The 15,356-nt window shown below is 40.6% G+C and overlaps 1 protein-coding gene across 1 annotated transcript; it reads right to left on the bottom strand.

Moving 5' to 3' along the window:
* Positions 1–7,951: 7,951 nt before the first annotated feature.
* PYGO1 (pygopus family PHD finger 1) lies at positions 7,952–15,275 on the bottom strand. Its single transcript, XM_042811365.1, has 3 exons — positions 15,201–15,275; positions 10,814–10,899; positions 7,952–9,100 (listed from the first exon to the last, which is right to left on the bottom strand). Exons 1-3 carry the CDS (start codon positions 15,247–15,249, stop codon positions 7,979–7,981), a joined length of 1,257 nt encoding a protein of 418 aa, XP_042667299.1. The 5' UTR covers positions 15,250–15,275; the 3' UTR covers positions 7,952–7,978.
* Positions 15,276–15,356: the final 81 nt, after the last annotated feature.

Here is a 15,356-nt window from a genome sequence, read left to right on the forward strand (position 1 = left end):
AATCAAGATGTCTCTGTCAACTCACGGCTGTAAGTCTAAGAAACTGTAACAGAATATAAAACAAATAATGTAAATAAAAGCTAAGGAAGGATTCCATGTGAGAACCTTTTCCCCAGAAAGAATATTTTCCTACACAGACCCTTAGCTTACTTGGAAAGGCCAAAACTGCACACAGCAGTTCCCATCCTATTTGCCTGCTTTCCAGATGAAGAGTTGAGGGTAGGAGAGGACGGTAGCTTGATTTTAAAGCAGCCAACAAACAGACAAGGTGTTCAAAGAGCAGCAGTGGATGGAATTATTAAAATGTAATAGTGATTTAGAATCCCCTCCCATTCCAGAATATATCAGTAGTTATCTGGAAGGCATTCCTCAATTCTGGAGAGTCCAAAGGTAACAAAAAAGTCTTACATTTGCTGCCCTTCTGATTTTCTCATCCAGGTATCATTTTTACTTCAGTCACAGAGAATATACTGAAATGAAGTAGCTTGCTACTTATGCCTGCCAGAAATAACATATTATTTATACACAATTTACAACACAGGCCACAGTTGCAGTTACCAGTATTTGATGTTCTCAAGTTACACAAAACAGTTCCGGTACCTTACATTTATATCTATTTACTTAAATGCTGGATCTCCAATGCCAAGCTCTGTACTTCACTTGCAGAAGATGTAATAAAAGTCACTAACACTTTCTTAGGTAGCAGACTTAGCTGCTCCAACACACAAAAAGGACTCAGAAAGATCTCTCATCAGCCTTACCAGTGTTGTCTTGTTATGTACATCTGAAAAAACACCACCTACATCACAGAACTCCACACTGCTAGCTTGCTTGGTCATATGAATGAGCTCTTGCTGGGGCACTTTTGCAAAACAAACTAGAAGACAGGTCAATTCAGAATCTTTCTTCTGTTGGTAATAACTTATCAGACAAAAAAGCAAGAAACATTCCCTGAAAAACTTCTTAAATTCCTATTTCCTGTGCTCTAAAGGACAGGGATTTGTAGTTCAGTCAAATTACTAATACTACTCTTGACCCTCTAGTTGCCAATACATGCATATCTTACAGGGGTCTACTTCCCACCTAATGACTTCAGAAGGTTTAAACTTTGCTTTTAATAGTTTATACTTTCTTATCTTTAATTTAATAAATAATTTCTCCACCACACACACCTCTTCTCAGTTCTCTCCCATTTCTCTCATCCCTTCACATTTTTAAAGAGCAGGAACATCTTACGAGATGCTTTTTATTCCATGAAGTGTTTTCAGTGTGTGGTTTGGGACCACTGCTTTTAAAGATCACCGTAAGGTTTAATTTCCTACATGTTAGCAATGGCACTTCAGGAAAAAAATATAGTAATAGCTCAGTAGGAACTTTATTAATTAGAATAAATAATTATTTGCATAATCTCTTTCCAAAATCAAAAAGCTCTGCAATTTCATTCAGCCAAATGGTGCCTTAGCATTTCTTCCCATCCTTTAATAAGTAAAAGGGACTTATGGTACAAGACCTCTTCTAATCTGCTTTGAATTTAGTTCAGATTAATGCCTCCACAGAACAGCAGATCTCTCCAACAGAGACAGGAGCTGCCTCTTCCAAATTTATACAGTTTTTTACAGGGTTATGCCCAATCCAAATGCATTCTCACAGGCAAAACATTCAAAGAGTTCATTTATGCATTACTTCATCTTCATAAAATCAACAGACAATTTCCCTGAAAAAAAAGAACAAAAAAACCCACCACCTTTATTTTAAAAGAAACCAGACAACAGAAAGCAACAAAGTTGCATACAGTGATGGACAAAATCTATCACATACATTTTCCAAGAACATTTGGTTCAGATTCTAATCTTCTGAAGGGTCAATTATTACATCTTTATTAACAGAAAAAAAAAGTCAACAATCAGTTCATGTTTTGCACGGCTCAGGTGGCTGCAGATTAGTAACTTGCCTTTTTCAACTCATCTTTAACACTAAAAGGAGAAGGGAGACACAAAAAATTCCAAGTCAGAAGGCCCTAAACAACAGTGTCTGCTCTAAGGGCCGTATATAAAAGCCTGAGGGAGAGAATGGCCTTCAAGTAAGAATTCCTCAGCAACTACGTATTATTTCGCATTTCAGGAAAAACAAACGAACAGACTAAAAGGCAAAAACAAAGAAACAAACCCTAAATATATTAAAAGCTCACCTTCCTTCAGTTAAATGGAAGTTCAGATTTAGACTATCCTTCACAGGTGACAGAAGTCTCTAGGAGGCAACACCTCTTATGACTCCAGCCCTGAACCGTCTCCAGAACAGCAATTCCTGAAATACAGTGCACAAAGCTCTGAGGAAAAAGGTGGGGCTGGATCAACGTTATTCTGAGACTGACAGTTGTTTGAACATGAAAAGGAAGAACTCCTCGTGTACAGTAAACAACACAAACACAGGTGTTCCCGACGATCAAAAGCCATGTCTGAAACAGGTAACTGAGACACTGAGTACTTTAAGCTACAGGAAGTACCTCTAAGGGGCTGAACACCATTCAGCATTAATTACCTCAGAAGTGATGACACACAACACTAAAGCACTTGAGAGCCCTTTGTATCTATATAAAGCAACAAGGAATTGGAGGCAGTTCATCCAGAGTGAACGTGCATAACAAAAGATGTAATGTAGGACTGTTATATTGCCTTAAAGGTTCTGCTAAGTACACTTTATTTCCCAATTTTAAGGAAGGGTCTGTCCTAATACTCCAGAAAGCTCCAGACAGAACGTAGTAATTGCAGGATATCTTCAAAGTACATCCAGTTCTACATCTCCCTGCATGTATCTAACCATATCCAATAGATTAAAAAATACATTAAAATTGCATGTTTTATAAACTAAGTAAAGTGTTGGAACAGAATTTTCACACCCATGAGCTCACTACCAAATGTTCATCCATTTGTCAGTGGGTAATATTATGGACTTCATACTAACAGTTATGGCAACAGGATGATAACGTACAGAATGCTGAAATTATGTTCTGAAATGTAGTCAGTTTTAATTATCACAAGTTGCTACCACCTATCATACCTCATTCAATGCAAGACACCAGGCCAGCTACCAACCCATAAACAATAATGTTTCACATACTTCACAGAGTAGCTTAAAACACATCATGATATGAAATAATTTGTATTACATAGTAATTTAATCCCCAGCCACAGGGTAAATGTTGGACAAAGTCTGGAAACTTTTTTCCAATTTGAATTACATACATTAACTTTGCCACACACCACAGCACTAATGCATGTATTACTTCAGACATGCTCTAATTTAAAATTGAAACAAAAAAAATTATTGCAAAAATACATGTCACCAATGTGGAACACATTCAAAATTGTATAAAAGTACTGAACTGATATTCCCCAAACAGGTATATTTAAGCAGTACATAAGGAAAGATTAGTTTTAATATGAAACAGTCATTTAAGTCACATACAACATGATAAGAAGCACGGCTTCCTCTTTTGAAAATGTTACATCAATAGTTTTACTGGCAGGCAATGTTTACATCTAAAACAAAAGGAAGATATTTAATGCAGATGTGTTATTGTATTAAGTTGGAATCAAGACAAATGTTAAGGAGGTGCTACATTTGAACACCTTCGATTTTGTAAAACTCTCAAAACACAGAAAGCATTTCACCTTTAAATATCAGGGATTGAGAACTGCAAACACTTTGAAGCATTCCTGACTTCGTGCTTGCAGTTCCATTGATTTCACTGCATTCTTGAAGTTAAGCCTGAAAATTGTACTTTAAGAATTAGTTATGAAGACCCCCCAAAAAATTTAGAGGTCACAAAATAAATTCATTTCTAGCAGCCCCCAGAATTACATTTTTTATTTTAAACAGAGGAAACAAAAACTTTATTGCTTTTCTTTTGTCTCTTTCATCTGAAGATATCAAATAGTAACTGGGCCTCTGAACACACCAAGGAAATAATCATTAGTTCAGCCTTCTGAAAGAAGAGATTGAGGCACAGCCAACCTGCTTGTTACACGCTGTAGAAGCGATCAATAAACCAGCCAGAAGCAGGACTTGTTACCTACTCTCCAGCCTATACGCAGCACTGTCACCGACCCTGACACCAATAAAGCATTTCAAAAAGCAAATTGTGCATTTTCTCATTTAAAACTGGTCTCTGGCCAAAACTAAGTATCAATCCAATTCACACCTATTTATTTCAGCCTAGGGAAAGAAAAAACATTTTCAGCAGTACGAGCTGCATTTCTGAGCACGACAAGGAGCTAGCCAGTAGCGTGCCCTTGCAGCCCAGAAAGCCAACAGTATCCTGGGCTGCATCAAAAGAAGGGTGGCCAACTGGGGGAAGAGGGCGATAGTTCCCCACGGCTTTGCCCTCATGAGGCTGCATCTGGATTACAGCACCCAGGCCTGGGGCCCACAGTGCAGGAGGGATGCGGAGCTGCTGAAGTGGGTCCAGAGGCAAGCCATGAAGATGATCAGGCCTGAATGCCTCTCCCATGCAGAAAGGCTGAGAGAGTTGGGTTCGTTTAGCTTGAAGGAAAGCTCTGGATAGATCTCACTGGGGCCTTCCAGTATTTCACAGGAATTTACAAGCAGGAAGGGGTGCGACTTTTTACATGGTCTGATAGTGATAGGACAAAGGGGAATGGCTTTGAACTAAAAGAGAGAAGGTGTAGGTTAGATGTTAGGAAGAAATTCTTTCCTCAGAATGGTGAGGTTCTGGAATAGGCTGCCCAAAGAGGTTGGGAATGTTCCATCTCTAGGTACATTCAAGGCCAGGTTGGATGGGGCCCTGGGCAGCCTGATCTGGTGAGGACAACCCTGCCCATGGCAGGGTTGGAACTAAATGATCTTTAAAGACCTCTCCAACCTAAGCCATTCTGTGATGATTCTATGATTCTACTTAAAAAGGACGCAGGCATTTCCCACAAAAACATGAAGATCTACAAAATCTTTGCAATATTTTGGTATGCAACAACAATACAGTCTAAATCACTAATAACGAAGGAATCACATGACAGTTCAATACAAACTGTTTCATGTAGAGTATTACAAAAAACTTCACCTATTCTAACCAGCCCTCCCTCCCACCCACCCTCCTATAACTAATTTCTAATTCTAACCAGCTGACATTTTTCTAGTACTTACTAACAAAACACAATTGCTGTTTTTCCTGTGCATACTTGAACTACTACTAGTCAATACATGCAGAGAAAAACAAAGTATAATCCTATCTCTAGGCAAAAAGTCCAGGGATGCCAAGAGCATACCAGTAGGATAAACATACAGGCCAGATGAGTTCTTGAGATCCTAATCTGTCCTACCTCTGTGATCAGGATGACAGCAAGTTTGATTTTGTTGCTTGTTATTTAATGTTTTTAAACTGGCATTTGCTAATGCTTTGAATTTGCAGGTTAATACGCACAGTAAATTCAGTGGGATACAAACCCAACATGGTACCCAGTTTAGAAAATAAGTGACATTTTTTAGACTAAGTTTCACAAATATGTGATTTAAGGCCTTTCAACGTTATATTCCAGAAGTTCAAAAGAACACTATTTAAATTCTAATATCTTGGTAACTAACATACAAAACACCTAACTTGAAATAGGATTGAGAGATTTCAAGAAATACACAGCTATTTTAAATAGCATCTGCTCCAAAACACTGAAACATTAACTGAAATGGGGTGTGGAAATGTTATTGCGGACTACCAGCTTAGATAACAATATAAGCAAAGGAGCTGCTGTTTAACTTTCTGTCACTAAGCAAAATTTTTATTTCATTTACATTGCTCTAAGTCTGAACTACAAACTTCACAATGTAAATTCCTATAGAAATGGAACTGTTTCCCAAAGGAACAAATCAACAAGGTTTGTCTGTTCAGCTATTTGTGTTTTTGTGTTGGTCTGCAGTTCATTTTTTTAAATATCACACCCCTAAGAAAACAAGACTAAGCTCAGCCTCTGTCAGAAAAGCAAGTAGCACTGAAAACAGAAGCCCTGGATCTGCCTTATGCTTTCTTTACATCTCGATAAAGGAAGTCCTTAAGATAAGGACTATGTAATTTACACTTGAGATGTTATCTCCTTTTTCCTGATGAGAGGTGCTATAAAAGGGAAGGGCAATACTATACTTCTCCAATGAAAGGGTATATAAAACTCTTCAGTATTAAAATAAAAGAAAGACAGTTATCTACATCTGCAGAGTATCTCTCAGGACAGTATAACATTAGAGCTCATTTAAAATCAAACACAATGGTGAACTAGCAGATAAGCCTTACTTTTCACTCATTAACAAAGCTTACCATAAAAATAGCCTTTAAATATATATGTCTGTATTCAATACAGGCCTCTGTATCACTCATCACCACAGATCTGAACACCTTCTATCACACTAAGAAACCTGACCAGTACCTGCAATGTTTGACATACCATTTAGCTTTTTTAGCAATCAGTAATCATGTTTCCAGAACTATGGTGAGCACTACAAGCCACCTATTACTACAGTACCATCTTTCATTAAGTTAAAACAACACTTTTCTCTACAGAAACACTGATTTTCAATTGCATATGCAACTAAGGCCAAAGCGATCAAGGCTAGATGCTCCCCCACAAAAAAAAAAAAAAAAAAAAAAAGGGAGAATGGGGGAGAGGTGTATGCTTGAGATAAGAATAAGGTCAAACTGTCTATAATAAACCATAATTCTTAGAGTCGTACACTAAAGTTCTAGTGCCTTTCATACTTGTCTGTAAGATCTCAAGTTTGCTCAATTTCTGCTTGCTGGCTCCTGGTATGAGCTAAACTCTCAGATCTGAGAGCTTTCTTTGTCTTCACTCTACATTTCCTTCTCCCTCCAACTACAAGACTGGCTGAGGCAGTGGTGGGAATTCAGTGTTACTACTTTGCTGGTCAAATTATCTTGCAGTTCAGAGTCTGTGCTATACACATTCTGTTGCTTCACACCGTTCTTGCCAAGCAGACAGTGTAAGCTCAGGATGAACGAGCAGGCTCCAGCTGACAGCTCTAAGAGATGGGCAGAACCTTCCCTGCTTAAATCCGTTCACAGTTGAGGGTGGAAGACAAAGCCACCAATGGAGGATGAGCAAGAGGTATGTGACTGAACAGGGGCTGTATCCTAACATACATGCTTACGATGAATGAAGAAAGGCTACACATGTAACCTTAGTTTTGGTATTCTCTAGATTTAAAGCACTAGACTTCATCAACTTGATCTGTCCTAGCTTCTTTCAATGTAATCATATTTTGTAACCATTTCCTATACTGCATGACCTAGTAAGAGTCCTCAGCAATTAAGTGCTCGCTGAGAAATCAAAGGATCATTGCCTTTTCAAGGAAATACCAAGGTATAAGATTTAGTGGGTTTCACTGTGTTACTAAGAGTGAAAGCACTGATTTCAGAATTGCGTTAATGCTTTAGTTCAAAAATGAGAAAAAGCACATACAAAATCCTCTTATTTATTCTAAAAAAATACAAACTATTAGTACTGCACACTTCCTCCATGTCATCTCCATGATATTCAAGGAAAAGATGTCAAATGTCAAGAACGTCAGTAATGGACATTCAACAATAGAAGAAAAAAAAAAAAAGCATTGAGTACTTGCAAGTACAGTACCACTGAAATTGAATAGTAAAAGCTAGTGTTAGTTAACACATCAATACTAGCAAATCAGGGACTATTCATAAAGGCCTATTTTTGCCTTCAATAAAACTGTCAATGCACATCCTATTTCTAATTGGTTGTCAGAAACAAAAAAAAAGAATTCCACCCTGTAAAATATTTGCACACACAAAGTTAAGAGTACAAAAGTTGCGATGGAACCTCATGAATGAAAACAGATAGTGGAAAATAACATGACAGCAATCAAACAAATCGATTGTCTTCAGAACAGAAAGTATTCACAACCAAATCTTCATAGTAAGTAGTACCACCAGTTGACATTGTTAGCCATCCGTATTCAACGCAGGCGGCCCTGCAGTCTCTCTTGTACGCATTAGCTGGACATCTTTATCAGCCATACACGTATCACAACCCCACACTGCTGATGCTTCTGCTGTAAGAAGGCCATAAGCTGACTCAGTCATGCCAGTACAGATTCGATGAAACCATTTTTGACAAGAGGCTTCACACAGGATCGCATCCTGGTCATCATTAACTTCATGTGTACAAATTCCACACGGATAGACGGGTTCAGAGGACGAGTGACCATGCCGACTGGGATGAAGGGGTGTTTTGCTGCTCTTTTCAGAGTTGCATCCTTCAGTGGTACCTCGAGGCTGGCGGGACTTACTCTGAGTCCCATTTGAATGGCCAGCATTAGTGTTATCAGCACTATTAGAATGGCTACCATCCTGATTTACCACGTTGTTTCGAGTAACATTTTTTAGGTCACTGTTACCTTGACTCACAATGTCCTCTGTCCTGTGATGATGCTGAAGAGCAGTAGTGTTCTGGCCGGATGCTTTGCTTGCACCTAGACTAAAGTCTTGCTTTTGTGCTGATGATTTTGTCTGGTTGTAAGTGCTTGGTGGGGGAACAAAAGAGTGGCTTGACTCTAGCTGAGAATTTGGAAAATTTGAATTGTTTCCAGGACCAAAGTTAGGTGGCACATCAGGATGAGGTATCTGTCCAGAATGGCCAAAGTTCTCACCAGGATTTGGTCTGAAATGCTGACCGGGCATACTGATACTCTGATTTATCTGACTGCCACTATAAGGTGGCTGATTCGCAAAACCTGGGCTATCATGTGGACCAAAGCTGAAAGAGTGGGGTCGACTAAAACCCATTCCTACAGGGTTTTGAGGAAGAGGGTGTGGCTGGTTTCTGAGGGAATAGGAACCACCATATGGTGCGGACACTCTGTGCAGCATGTGAGGTGGCATTCTGAAAGTGTTATAGCCTCCAAAGCCAGGATAACCAGGATTACCAAAATAAGGATTTCCTGAAGGAAGTGGTTTATAAGACACAGTATTATAGCTGTCATCAAATGGATTTGCAGCTACAAGGTGGTCAGAGCTTGGATTCGGCGGTGGAGCATATTCAGATGGAGGAGGAAATGAAGATCCCTAAAAACATTTTAAATACAACATTTTTATTAGTTTTACCATGTCTCTACAAGAAAGACTAGCCACAAGGTCCTGGATTAGCAGCACTACTACTAAAATGAATAAATAAATAAAATCACAGTTCAGTTGTGTAAAGCTCTCTCACCAAAACCCACCAAGCTACCTTCAGTGAAGGGAAGAGAGGAGTTTGAGCTCCAGGTAGCAGTGATTTATAGCCATCTCAGTTGCACAACCATGCTTCTGAAGACACTTAAAGCTTTTTTCTCCCTCCATTTTTTACTTAAGAAATGCAGCAACACAAAAAGCTATGTGTCCTTTAAACACACACATAACATTTCTGAAATGCTGAAGAGCAGATCTGGAGTATTTCCTTACTGTCATTTGGAGTTCAGTTTACTGGAAATACATCTCTCAAGGCACCCCGCTTCCATGAGAATATATAAACCTAAAAAAGTAATGTTACTAGAAGCCTGAAGAAAAGTATGGGTAACACAGGAGCCTGTGCACAGGCAATTTCCATATTCTGTGTACCAAACAGGCGTCCCTTAAGAACATTCAGTGGGCAATCTGTTAAGTAATGCCAGTAGGATTAAAATACAAGGATTTCTGGTTAAAAAGCGTAATCAAGTCTTCAGTGGAGCCCAGAATGTCCTCAGAGTGGCCATACAAATGAACCACACTGTAGACTAGCCTGTGGGGAACATCAAGCTACTGCACCTTCACCTGAACTCCTCACAGAAAGGATGGCTTCATATTAATAAACTAAGGCTGAACATTTTTTTCCCCAAATTTCCGCTGTCCTGTCCTGCACATTCCAAACATGGTAAGAAAAGAGAGGAAACTAATTCACCTGCCCTCTACATTATCACCACTTCTGAGCAACAAGCTTCTCCAGTAGAGAGATGTGAAGCTCTGCAATTAACTACTTATTTCTTAGAGCAGATTTCAACATGACTACTTTGAAAGGAAACAAAAAATGAGAAGACAAATCCCCATGGATTGGAATCAATTAATACTGGATAAGCCTAAAAGAAAGTGATCATCTGACCTACGTAAATACATTTACTCCCTCCGGGCAGCAAAAAATTAACAGATACTCTCACTCCATAGTGAATAAATACACAAAGGAACGTTCAGCTCTACAGATATCCAATTACTTTAGATGTTTTGTATTCTGGCTTCCTTTTTCAGAAACAGAAAACGTACAGAAATGCCAGTTTGCAAGGATTCACTGGAAAGGAGCTGAACCTGCCTCACAGTTTTTGCTTGAAAAACCACTTAGGGAACACTCCAGGAGTTTGGTCAAAGCATTAACAAACTGCACTGATCCACTAGCCCACAAATCTACAAAAAGCAGTCTCACTGCAATTACTCACGTTGTACAGATTGCTACCAATGGCTACACAGTCACTAAAAAAAAAAGCCAACTCAGAATCAAATCCATATGGTAAAATGCAAGTCTTGCAGTCTTACGTACTTCTCCCCTTACAGGGCTTTGGCAACTTACAAAGACCTAGAATAGTTTTAGTGAGGATAACTAGCATGATAAAGTTTAATAAAGAGAGTTAAAATTCCAGCTTCACAATACAACTACAACATTTTTAATGTAAAAGCAGTTTGTGAGAATAGAGCAATATTCTGAATAGGGTAAGACAGTAATTTCAGCAAACAACATGTGAGTATACTACTTATTAAGAATCAAAGGGAATTTACCTGTGTGTTTGCTTTGCGCTTTTTCTTATCAGGGCTTCCGAGCTGTACTCCTGGTCCTCCTAACCCATCCAATCCACCGTCACCACCTACAAAATTTCAAGCAGTGCAATTCTGCATTAGCTCACTTTCAGACTGTATTTTAAGTATGTCCCTGTTTGTCACACATGCTGAACTTACAATGCACGGCATCAGAACTAACGCAAATCCTCAAGCAGCGAATACACAGAGGTAAAAGTTCCCACACATCACATTCAGCTATCCAGCTCTATTACCATCTAATGCCCGATTCATGCTCACTACAGTTTGAATCAAGCTTTCATTTCATGCCTATCACTCCCTAGGTTTTAACATCTCTACTTCAATTGAAGTACTTCTTACTTGCATAAGGCATAAAACTTTTAGAACAACTGCTTAAAACCATGCCTAAGATTCACCCCCTATTTAACTTAGACAGATGTGGCATTTACCAACTCACCGTATGACACACGACAGCTCATTACAATATGCCATGAAGGAGAAAAAAAAAAAAAGAGTAGCACATCTATGAATATCCATTGGAAACCTGCTATATTGTTTGGTCAGATCTCCGTTTTATCAGATCTAATTTTCTCTGAATGCAAGACTTGATTAAACATAACGACACCTGCCAAAAATGAGAGGCTGTAGGCGAGTCTGACTTTACTCCATTGAAATCTCATTATGTAATACAGCACAGCTGCTCTGGCAAAATAAATAAACACTAAGTAAAGACTGTTCATTTTACTGATCTATACAAACATACCTGCACTTCATCCCCAACCTTACGAATGCAACAAGCTCTCAAAGTTGTATAAATTATGGTTTTTGTTTTTAAAAACTCAATTTAGAGCTTAGGTTCTAGCACATTCCTTACTATCCCATTAGTTTTGTCTTCATGGAGTTGAAAAAATTTACCTCCATTTGGGAATGCAAAAGCAACCGTGAGCCAAAGCACGGAATTCACTTCCAGGTTACATGACAACACTCCAGCCTAAGATTTTAACATCTCTACATTAAGAAACTATATGTTAACTTTTTTCCCAGGCCCACTAAGGTAATCATTTGTTTATTTTAGAAGAATAATAACAGTATGAAACCATAAGGAGTGGGCAACATAGGCTGAAAAAATTACTGTTATTTATTCAAAACTCAAATTCTGAATACAAGTCAAACTTCATCCAAATGTAAGCATAAAGAGAAACCCGTGTGTTCAGCTGTATCACTGAAGACAACCTGAAAATAACAGAATTATCAGCAGTGTTATGCAGAGCAGCATCGTGTGTGACATCACACCAGCTCTACATTACACCAGTACTCCCAGAAGACAGCTAAACCAGCTTTAGGACTGTTTAGGAGCACAACGAAATCTCCCACGTCATAAAGAATTAGAACTACTATACGCAATCTAAAACATGCAACAGTTACTTCAAATACTCCTGATCAAAGGAGGCCAACAGCCATGCACCACAAGGAGCTCTCACTCCCAGCAATTCCCATTTTTTCCTTACACTCAGCCTTTGCTCCCTCCCCTCAACACACACTTTTTTGCCTTAACAGGTTTCAGGGAAATTACCAGTCCTACTCCAAATAAAAATCCCATTTGACTTGAGCTTTAATAAGTTCCTTTTGGCCTGTCGCTGTAGAGATTTCATCTCTGTTTTATGTATATGTAATTCCCAAAACATTTCATTACTCATAAGATATATGTAATTGGACCTCTCAAATCAACACCTATCATTACTGGCAAATTTTGAGTCTGAATTTCAGAGACTACAGCATGAAGTCATGATCCAGCTCCCAAAATAAACTCATGCTTGAGCACAGTGTATCCCGGTACAACCTACCATCAGAGCAGCATGGGATTAAGCTGAAGAGGAAAAAAAACACCATTAAGCCTTGATTTAGAATACACAACACTGCATGCACTTAGCACAGCACACAGCTACATTACTTGTAGATGCAGAATGATCCCTATATAGTTTTAAATAAAGGTGGCAAACACCCCTTAAACACCAACCCTATACATCACCTTCTCAACAAGGTATTTGCTCAAAGCTGTCCCTGCACTTCCCATCAGATTCTCTTCCTCCAGAACTCTTTTATGAGAAACTGTACTGCGAGCACCCTTGCTCACAACTGCAAAAATACGTTTCTCCATATGGTCCTATATTCTTAATACACAAACAGTGTTTGCTGATGGCAACACATTACAAATATTCTGATTTCTTTTCATTCAACAACTAGCAGCACAGAAATTACTACATCTACAAACGGAATACTGTGAACCACAGGAAAGTGCCGACTTACATCAGAGAAGTTACAACTTTGTAAAATTATGTACAAGCTTCCCCTCTCAGATCTCATTCTTCAAAAATGTTAGCCATGTAAATCTCTGGATTCTATAATAAGAGCCACCAATTACTGCATGGATTACTCACATGGGGAAAATCAGTCATCTGCAAGGGCTTGCAGAACTGAGTCCTACATCTGGAACATACAAAGCTTTTGTATTTGCAGTTCTCACTGTGTGAGGCCAGTGATTTAATTTAGCCCTATGAATTGATGTTTTCCCTGTGGATTTTATAATGATTTAATTTATACATGAAAGGAAGCTGAATGTTAGTCTGAGCATACCTCCAGAAGAAGAGTGAATGAGAGTCATTTTCATGCAGCCAAAATAAACTTTTGGGAAAGTCACTCCTGGTACCTGCCACACAGACTCGTCTTTAAGCTGCGTACTGAGCATTTTGGAATGCTGTGATATTTGCACAAAGGGTGTAAAAAAAAAAAAAAAAAAAAAATCACTTCATCTGTGACTAATTTTGCAGGAAAAAAAAAAACAATCTGTTTGACTGGAACATCATATACTTAGATGGACTTAGAGATATAAAGGCATATCTGATATCTATTCCCCTATTACGTATTATGACTAAATTGCATTTTGGCCATTTACACTTTGACAGCACAGAGGGAGCGAATCCCACATCCTCTCTGACTTCACACACAGACACCTCCAAACAAGCGCAGAGAACTGAAACTTTCAGTTGTCTACACAGTCAGATATCATGATTTTGTGTATAATTTATGTTGTACTTAACGCACTGCAAATACTCCACAGAGCGCTTTCCCATTCACTGACAAACCTCTGTCTGGGATTTTACAGCACGGGAGCCACAGTCTTTTTCACAGTGCTCTAACAACACCTCCCAGCAGTTACAAATGGCCAAACATACTTTTTATTATGGACAGAAAACTGGAGAGCCAGTCTTCAACCAGACCCAGTGAGCCTGCACTGTGGGCCTGATCCCACAAGGCCTGAGGTGAAGCAATCATCATACAGAACTCAGTGGGTACCTCCAGCGTGCGAAACTGCATGCCTACGTATGTGCAGAATCAGAGCTCAGAGCAGAGCCTAATGAATCCCAGTCCCCTTTGTAAGGCAGACGCACGTTTCCGTTCTCTCACTCTCGAGGTTGTGATCCAGCTGTTTTAGAGAAGTGAACTGTAAATCAATGACAATTCGGATAACAGGATCCCCACCTTCTGCCACTCAGGCACCCACAAGAAGCTCAAAACATTAAGAACAATGGGATCCCAGGAGCGCAGCAGGAGGAGAGGGAAAGAGAAGCAATAAACTTCGGCTCTTATCATTACGACATGATTTCCACCCAACTCCAACACCCTACTTATTATTTTGGTCAGAAACGCATTTCTGCTTTTAAGAACAGCGTGGACACAGTAACCACCCCGCAAACCGATGGCTGGTGACCCTAGATGCGCAGCCCGAGGCAGAGCAGACAGCGCACATTTCAAAGCAGTGTCCGTTCAGACCTCTGAGCACGCACCGGGACTGCTGATGAAAGACAAAAACCGCGGAGAAACGTTTCAACTCCCAGCGAGAGGAAACAAAACCCCAAGCGAAATCAAACGCGGGGCAGAGAAGCGCTCCGTGCGATTTAGAGGCTCCGCATCGACCCCCAACTCGGACATGTGGCACCGCCGACGTATTCCCTTGCACCAAGGCTACGCACGCCGCATACTAATGGGCGGCACAAGCAGCAAAACACAACAGCGATCAGCGCGCAGCGCGGCGCCCGGCAGCGCACCGCCACCCCGACTTCGGCGTTTCCAGGCCCGGAGGCTGCGGGAACCCGCGGGGCCGGGCCGGGCCGCACCGAGCAAACTTAGCGCGGCCCCGCTCCGCCGCGGGGAGCGACCCGGGCCGGAGGGCCGGCGGCTCGGGGCCCGGCGCGCGGCGGCTCGGGGCCGGCATCCCCGCGGGCTCCCTCAGGGCTCCCCCGGCGGGAGTTAGGCCCCGCCGGCCGTCCCCGGCCCGGCCTGCGACCCCCCCTCCTTCCCCCCGCAGTACCTCGGGATCTCTTCAGCGCGATGGGGTCCTTCTCCTGTTCCGCTGACATTACAGACAGCGGCGCATGGCTCCCAGGGCGACAGGAATCGGGGCTCTTTGATGCTGCTGCCGCCGCCGGCCCGCACCCCGCCCCCTCCGCCCCCGCCTCCTCCGCCG

This window comes from Centrocercus urophasianus, unplaced genomic scaffold (genome assembly GCF_019232065.1).
Source record: "Centrocercus urophasianus isolate 14NV4802_14NV808 unplaced genomic scaffold, USGS_Curo_1.0 seq_1292, whole genome shotgun sequence".
NCBI classification, from domain to species: domain Eukaryota; kingdom Metazoa; phylum Chordata; class Aves; order Galliformes; family Phasianidae; genus Centrocercus; species Centrocercus urophasianus.

What these genes read in the sequence shown, in the direction of transcription:
- PYGO1 (XM_042811365.1), bottom strand. Translation starts at nt 15,249, where the DNA reads ATGTCAGCGGAACAGGAGAAGGACCCCATCGCGCTGAAGAGATCCCGA. An exon ending in CGCGCTGAAGAGATCCCGAG is followed by an intron (nt 10,900 to 15,200) that starts GTACTGCGGGGG and finishes GAAATTTTGTAG; the next exon opens with GTGGTGACGGTGGATTGGAT. An exon ending in AGCGCAAAGCAAACACACAG is followed by an intron (nt 9,101 to 10,813) that starts GTAAATTCCCTT and finishes AAATGTTTTTAG; the next exon opens with GGATCTTCATTTCCTCCTCC.